Source organism: Pundamilia nyererei, unplaced genomic scaffold, assembly GCF_000239375.1.
Source record: "Pundamilia nyererei isolate P.nyererei 1_Seehausen unplaced genomic scaffold, PunNye1.0 scaffold00003, whole genome shotgun sequence".
NCBI classification, from domain to species: domain Eukaryota; kingdom Metazoa; phylum Chordata; class Actinopteri; order Cichliformes; family Cichlidae; genus Pundamilia; species Pundamilia nyererei.
This window is the reverse complement of record NW_005187404.1, coordinates 8,995,175-9,003,199: the sequence shown is the minus strand read 5'-3', so window position 1 is coordinate 9,003,199 and position 8,025 is coordinate 8,995,175. Positions and strand designations below refer to the sequence as shown.

The following is an 8,025-nucleotide window of genomic DNA, read 5'->3' as shown; positions in this document are numbered from 1 at the left end:
AAAAAAGTAATCGGATTACAGTACTGCCCATCTCTGCTCGGGAGTGCCCTCAGGTATCTGGAACACGGCATTATTGCTTTTTACATTAAATGGTTTGATTTGACCTGATGAAGAGGTTGTAAAGTCCGGTTTATGCTAATGGGTGTCAATACAACCATGCAAATTATTGTTTTAAAATGTAAAAAAAGGAACAGTCCTCAGGCTGGACTAAAACATCTGTGATGAAAAATAACAAGCCAACATTTTCCTTCTGTTAACACCGAGCAAGCTTCGTGTTAACGCTTTCAGCACAGCCAGGATTTCTCTGTTATCTGGATTGACTTACCCTAACACTGCCGATCAGAGGCCTGTACTACGAAGCGGGATTTTGGGTTATCCAGGTCACATCAGGGTTAACCCATGCTGCACACCTAACCTGCTCTGGAGCAGGTTAAGATCCAGATTACAGATCAAAAGTGTCATTCTGGTGGAACCAGCTCCTCAATAAAGGAAGTCTGGATGAGCTCACTGTTTAACCTCTGATCCTATGAGTATTACCCAGCAGGCACTGCAGAGTTCAGATGAAGCCGATTTGTGAGACTCAGCCAGCACTAACTGCGTCTGTTATCCAGGTGGCTACCCTGCCTCCTCTGATAAAATCTGGGAACCCGAGTAGCATTAAAGGTCCGATACCGGCCGCACCAGTGCTCCTGCTCTGCTGTCACAGACACTAGTCTTTTGGCTGAATGAACGCTGGCGCATCTGGCTGCCGCTGCTCACCGATTTATTCTCGTTGTTATTTGTTTTTATTTTGTTTTAAAGTTATTGATGACAACTTGACTGAAGTATTTTAAGCGTATTTAAAGCACAATCCTGTTTTGACTTGCTTTTGCAATATTTGCGGGTTTTTACTGCTCGCACTCCAGCTGCCTGCTCGGTCTTTTACCCTCATGGCCTTTTCCAACTGTCTACATTCAGCGGCAGCCCTGATCAAGATGTGGATCCACAGGGTGTCTGTGTGATCCGTGCTCACCTGGGTTGTTTTTTCCATCGCTCGTCATCCAGCGACAGCGCTACTTCAGTACTCTGAACTTCTGCAACTCCGCTTCCTAACTCTCTACCTGTGGCGCTTTACTTTCTTAATTGCCCCTTGGAGATAAATTAAGCCTTTCTGATTCTGATTTAACTCTATCCAGACATCGCTTTCAAGCCCCGCCACACGTACATTCACCGAGGGCTTCGGCGAAACTTCAATACCAATGACACTAACTCAATAGTGTCCAGTCCATCTGGTCCAAAACTCGTCGTCATCCCCGGAAAACTGACCGGACTGTTGACCACAATGTGCTGGCACACCTTGTTAGGTCGGCTAAGCCTGGCATCGTAATTCCAGCATCAACTTCTGTCTTTTAAACATTCGCTCTTACCGGTAAGGGAAATCTTGTCCAGGATCTCCTCTCTTGGACTTTCTTTGCTTGACTGAAATGTGGAAACAGCCTAATGATTTTGTTTCACTTAATGACTCTACTCCATCTGAGTTTGTTTACATCTGTCAATCTCGCAACTCTGGGAGGGGCGGCGGCCTCGTGATAATTCACCACAAGCACTGGAAAGTTCTCCCTGTCTCTTCCCCACCCTTCCACTCATTTGAATACATCGCAGTACAGCTCCTTGTATATACTCCCACCACCTAAGCCAAATAAGGAATTTTTAAATGACTTTGCTGCTGAAGGCTTTTCAGGGAGTTTTTAGGACATCCTGATAATAATGAATTACAGTCGTCCAGCCTGGAAGTAATAAATGCATGAACTAGTTTTTCAGCGTCACTCTGAGATAGGATATTTCTAACTTTAGAGATGTATGAGGTATACAAGTAAAACACAGAGGTGGTGGTGTGAGCTTTCTTTTCTTTTCTGTCATTATTCACATTGTAATTGGAGTGGTTATTCTGCCGGAGCTGACCGAGGGTGAGCTATGTTGGCAAAAGATAGGGGAAGTAATAATAAAATTTAAAAAAAGAAGAAGAAAAGGAATAGAATGAGAGAGAGAGAAAAAAGGGAGGGCTGATAACCCGATATTAGGTTTAGAGGGCTCTTTTGCAGATAACCCTAGATAAACTTTTTCATTTAATAAAGGAAGTCATAATTTAATAACTGCATTTTGTATTTACTCGGGTCACCTTTGTCTAAATAAAACTGTCCAATCGTAAGTGCTGACCATTGCTGTCTATGTGTCTCTGCAGATGGGAAGCTGAAAACCTGGGTGTATGGAGTAGCAGCAGGAGCATTTGTGCTGCTTGTCTTTATAATCTCCATGACATACTTAGCATGGTAAAGTAACACATCTGAAATATGTTCTGACTTCATCATCAATTTGATTTTTTTCCCTCATGATGTCAATAATGTACATTAAGTGATGTGATGGAGATCACCATGAAAGAAAGTCAAATTAAAATGTAGTTCACTAATTAGCAATTAGTGATTTTGTACTGTGTCTCATAAAGTTTAGGACTAAATGAAATAGAATCCTAAAAAGTCAAAGTGGGACGAGTCACAGGGAGTCAAATCCGTAGCGGGTGAGCATTTTCAGTGTACTGTGAGTGTGCACTGTCATGATGAAGCACCCATCTGCTATTGCAGATTGGATGTTGCAAAAGAATCTGAACATCCTGCAACAATCTTACAACTTTGTTGATTATTTTTGATGTTGGGAATTTCACACATTGGCCAGTTTGGCGACCATAAGGACGAGTCAGTAAGGATTTTTCTTTTTTAAATAATGGCTCTGACATCATGTTCACTGATCAGATAGCAATTTGTTTTTAACAACCAATTGTCTACCTGATCACTGAGCCATACTAAGCTCAAAAGTCAGAGTCCGATCTATTGGTAAATGGTAAATGGCCTGTATTTGTATAGCACTTTACTTAGTCCCTATGGACCCCAAAGCGCTTTACACTACATTCACACACCGTTGACGACAAGCTACATTGTAGCCACAGCTGCCCTGGGGCGCACTGACAGAGGCGAGTCAGTGCGCCTATTAAATCAACGACACGTCAACAGACTTCTTAGATTTCGGTTTTCATGTAGAATGAAGTGTAATGCCTGTCTTCCATCTTGCATTGTCTATTTAAAGGCCATATTATGAAAAAAAAGCATCATCCAATAAAATGACATGGGATCTGACCTCCATCACAACACTGCTCACAATTATTTCTTCATTTGTTTTTGTTTTTCATTTTTCTGTTTCCCTTATCATTTGTTCCTTCTTGTCTTGTCTTGTCCCTTTTTTCTTTCTACCCTCTCACACTCTATTTAGTTGTTGTGGTTGTTGCCTTTGCTGCAAGTCAAGCTCCAAGTCCCCCTCAGACAGGATTTATTGGATGGAGCAAAACAGCTGCACTTATACCTGTCCTGCCTGCCAGAAACTAGAGCAAGAGGAGTTAAAGTGGTGCAACAAACAGCAACCGCAGCTGCAGGAAAAGCAACAGCAATATGAGGCACAGCTCTCAAAGCCTCCATCATCACAACAACATCCAGAGCTACAGCACTCACTGCCACACCCAGCTCCGTTTGAAACTCTTATCACGTAGTCAAGGCCTTACTTAACTCCTTTTATTCTCTACGACATGTGACATGTTCCCAAACATCCAGATTGCTTGTTCAATCATTTCAGTGGATCACCTACTAGAGGTGAGAAAACCAAAAAGCTGCTGATTTGACAGCAAAAAGTTGAAAAGTTGACCTTGTGGTGAAAATATTGAATCATATTTGTACAAGTTTATTAGTTGAATTAAGTCTTGGTTAAACAATTTCAATTCAGTTCACTTCAGTTTTATTAATATAGCAACAATTCAAAACAACACTCGCCTCGAGGTGCTTTATATTGCAAGGTAAAGACCCCAACAATCAGACCATTTGGTATGAGCATGCACTTGACCACAGTGGGAAGGAAAAACTCCCTTTCAATATGAAGAAACCTCTGGAAATGTAGAATTTCAACTTCTCTCATATTGCAGAGCAAATGCAATATCACCGTTTTTGCACATTTTAATGTTTATTTTAAGTTAATATTACCAGGACTGTAACCAAAGTTTAGAAAATAGTGATGTGGTAATGTATCAATGTGTAGCACCTGTGCTCAGTGACCAGTGGAAAACGCTAAACGTTGTCCCAGAGTTATAATAACTCTGAAGCCAATTTTGAAAACTATAAAGGACTTTATTTTGTACAGCTCTCCTCTTTAGCAACAGTGTATAAATGAGGAGGGACAGCTGAAGACTGATGGATAAACTTCCAAAGACAGTGGTGTTGTTTTTAGGGCAGATATGACAGAAACACAGAATCATGTCTCGTATGTAACAGGTTGGTCATGAGTGGAAGTTACTGTCAGGTGGCTGCTATCAGATTGTCTTACTGTTCCTCACCTGTTCTTTGTTTGTTCTGTAGCAAAAAGCCAAAGAAGCCACAGAGACGCCAGATGAACAACAGACTGAAGCCTTTGACTCTGGCTTACGACGGAGATGCAGACATGTAGAAGTCTTCCTGCTCAACGTACAAACATTTGTCTTCTTTCAGAACTTACGGCATCGCCGTGGAAACCCTTTGATATCAGCGCCAATGCTGAGACTCGTTCACATGCAAAAGAAGAACCTCAAAGATCAAGACTGACCACATTCATTAGCAGCCTAGTTTTCCCCATCTGTTTTTAAATGTTCATTTTGGCATTTATTTCACAAGAGCCTTCATGGATTCTTTGTTTCCTGCTGAAAGTCCTGCTTTGCTTCTTTGCCATCTACCACTGCCCAAAATATTCAAACAACAGTCACTGAATAGTGTCTCCGCAGAACAAATACTTCTGTGAAAATCATTCCCTCATTTTTTTCACTGCTCAGTGACATTGCCTTGATATCACTTGTTCTGTGTCAAATGAACATTCGGAGGCCTGAGTGTCATTATGGCTTTGGTGCATCTCACAAGAAACAATATGACGAGGAGACAAAAAGCAGCTTAATAAATCCCAGAGACAGCATCACTTCTGCCTGCCTGTCCCTTCTCCATTTTTCAGGGATAATTTTGCACTATATTAGTGCAGCATGATATGTACTTAGGTCTAGGTATGCCTGTCTCAATACAGATGTTGTAGAAATGTACAGAAGAAGGCTTTTTTGCAAAAACTCACCAATGTTTGTAATTATTTTTCTTCTATTGCCTCTTTTTACATGATTTGATGGGACTTTGTGTAAATAGGATTTTTTTAACGTGGTCTCAACTTTATCTTTCTATTATGTCTAGCTAAATGTTCCAACCTCTGCCAGTTAATCTCTGACATTTTTTTTTACTAATTGTAACAAACTTTTTCATTTCAATTTAATTTATATAGTGCGAAATCACAACATCAAAGCGCTTTATATTATAAGATAAAGACCCTACAATCAAACCAACCCCCTTTGAACAAACACTTGTTGACAGTGGGGAGGAAAAACTCCCTTTTAATAGGAAGAAACCTCTGACAGAACAGGCTCAGGGAGGGGCGGCCAAATTTCAGAACCAGTTGGGGGTTGTGTGATTTTATCTTTGTAAATACGTAACATACATCAAAATCTTCTGTGGAAAATTCAAACATCATGAAAGCCTTTAGATTATTACATGGAAAGAACAAAGAAAAAGTCTAAAAAAAACTAAACATGGAAGATAAGTTCATCATCAAATTGTTTCTTTCATCCCCAAGAACTCTCAGTTGAGTCCATCTAAGAAATATTATATTTAACACCAAATTCTTGACTTTAGCGCTGTTTGTTTGTTTGTTTTATTTTCATTATTGAAAATAATGGCTTTACCAGTGGCTACTAAGTTTGGACCACTTGTTATTTACTTACGATCAGCTACAAGTGTACATCTTTAAGCTTGGTTCTGCACCAGTTATGTGGTGAATTTGGGAATCTCTCAGCCTGGCTTCTTTCTGATATGTAGCTTAAAAATATTATTTATCCTCAAAAATAATTTATTGGAATTTTTTTTCTGTGGTTCTTCTCTTAAAGTCTTCTGTATACCTTTGATTTTTGACTCATTTTGAATTTGACCTCTGCCAGCCGATATTGCCTCTCCAGTGTAATGTTCATTGTCCATCAGTTTATGGAGTCTTCAGCAATGTTGAAAACGAATTGGTCTTTCAGCCCTTGAACTTTCTGTATCAGAGGATGATGTCAGAACCTTTCCAGCTTTTCTATTGTTTTCAAAAACTTTAGGAAGAATAATTGTGTAGAAATGTTTAAAAGTGAAAATGGCTGAAGTAAGCTGAAGGTCCAGTCACTCAGAATGGATAGTGTTGTATTTATTAGTACTGAGACATTGCCCGGAAAATGGCAGTGTAATATTCTGTGGAGTTTGTTGGTAGTAAATCAGTGGAATGTTTAATTTATATTTCTTGGAAAATGATTTGTAAATAAAATTCTTTTTAAAAAAAAAAGAAAAGAAAAGAAACAAACTTGGAAGTGTGAAAGTGGGTGCGCTAAACATGATAAGCTTGTGACAAATAAGTCAAGTTTTCCTACTGTTTGTTTGTATGTATTTGAGTAATTGCTGATAATAAACAATGGAAATATTATTCTAATTCTTTTAATAACATATTAAATCATGCAAATTGCAGTACAGGTATTCACACAAGGTTCAAATAAGTTGGTCTTTGGTTTCAGGCTTTACCTGACAGTCATTACAAATATAAGTCTGTAGATAACTGGAATTAAGTAATGTAGCACACAGAATAACTGAATCATCACTGTTTACTTTTTTCTTTTTCATTATAATTATCAAGAGGGGAAAAAAACCTCACTGTCCCCAACCAGCTTCTCTTCTGGGCAGATGCCAAAGATTTCAGAGTCCATCAGGAGAGACAATCTCTTATGTGTGTCCTAGGTCTGTACCTGCTTTCTCCTGCTTGAACATGCTGGAAACACCTCACCTCAGAGCCGTTCAGGAGGCATTCTAGTCAGACACCATCACCACCACCTAAACTGCTGCTTCCGATGTGGAGGAGTAGTAGCTCGATTCTCAAATCTACTCAAGTTCCTCAACCCATCTCTAAGGGAGTGGTCAGACTCTTGGGAGGAAGCTCTTATCTGCTGCTTGATTTCATTCCTTTTTTTTTTTTAAGAACTATAGCTTGTGGTCATAGGTGCTTTACCACAAAAGATTATCAGCCCTTTTGTGATTCTCAGTCACAAAAGGACTCAGTAGGTCTAAGGTTAGGTGACAGTCAGGAGTCCTTATTATTTTCCAGGCTGAAGTACTTCACTCTTTAAAGCACTGAGATTTTTTTAAAGCACTGACATGTGTTATCCTGCTGCTGAATCCTTCTCTACAAAGTTGGAAACCTGAGGTTGGAGCATGTCGATGAAGGGTGAAGTCTGAGTACTACCATGCCCCCACCACAACAAAAGAAAAGCACCAATTTAATGTATTTGACAAAGACTAACATAAGAGTAACATAATTCAATTCAAATCAGGCAAATGGGAACCATCAAGAGGCCGCTAGGAAAGCTGCAACCACCAAGTACCTGCAGAGGGTCAGGCAAGTCCTGAGAAGTTGGCTGAATGGTAAGAATAAGATCCGGGCCATCAACACCTACACCTGCCCGTGATCAGGTACCCTGCTGGGATAATAAATTGGCCAAAGGAGGAGATGGAAGCCACTGACATCAAGACCAGGAAACTCCTTACCATGCATGGAGGGTTTCAACCCAAGTCCAGCACCCTGAGGCTGTACGCTAAGCGGAAGGAAGGGGGCCGGGGACTGGTGAGTGTCAGCACCACAGTCCAGGATGAGACAACGAACATCCCCGAATACATCAGGAAGAAACTGACAGCGTGCTCAGTAAATACCTCCGGCAGCAGAAACCCAAGAAAGACGAGGAACCATCATGGAAGGACAGGCCCCTGCACGGTATCTACCACCGGCAGATAGAGGAGGTGGCTGATATCCAGAAATCCTACCAGTGGCTGGACAAAGCTGGACTGAAAGACAGCACAGAGGCACTAATCATGG

The 8,025-nt window shown here is 40.5% G+C and overlaps 1 protein-coding gene across 1 annotated transcript in view; it reads left to right on the top strand.

The window, feature by feature from the left end:
* Window positions 1–5,323, top strand: part of LOC102210847 (thrombospondin type-1 domain-containing protein 7A-like) — a 184,011-nt gene extending 178,688 nt beyond the window's left edge. The window contains exons 23-24 of the mRNA XM_013910474.1: window positions 2,222–2,309; window positions 4,431–5,323. Coding sequence (XP_013765928.1) covers window positions 2,222–2,309; window positions 4,431–4,518 — 176 coding nt within the window. The 3' untranslated portion in view covers window positions 4,519–5,323. The remainder of the gene's footprint in view (window positions 1–2,221; window positions 2,310–4,430) is intronic.
* Window positions 5,324–8,025: the final 2,702 nt, after the last annotated feature.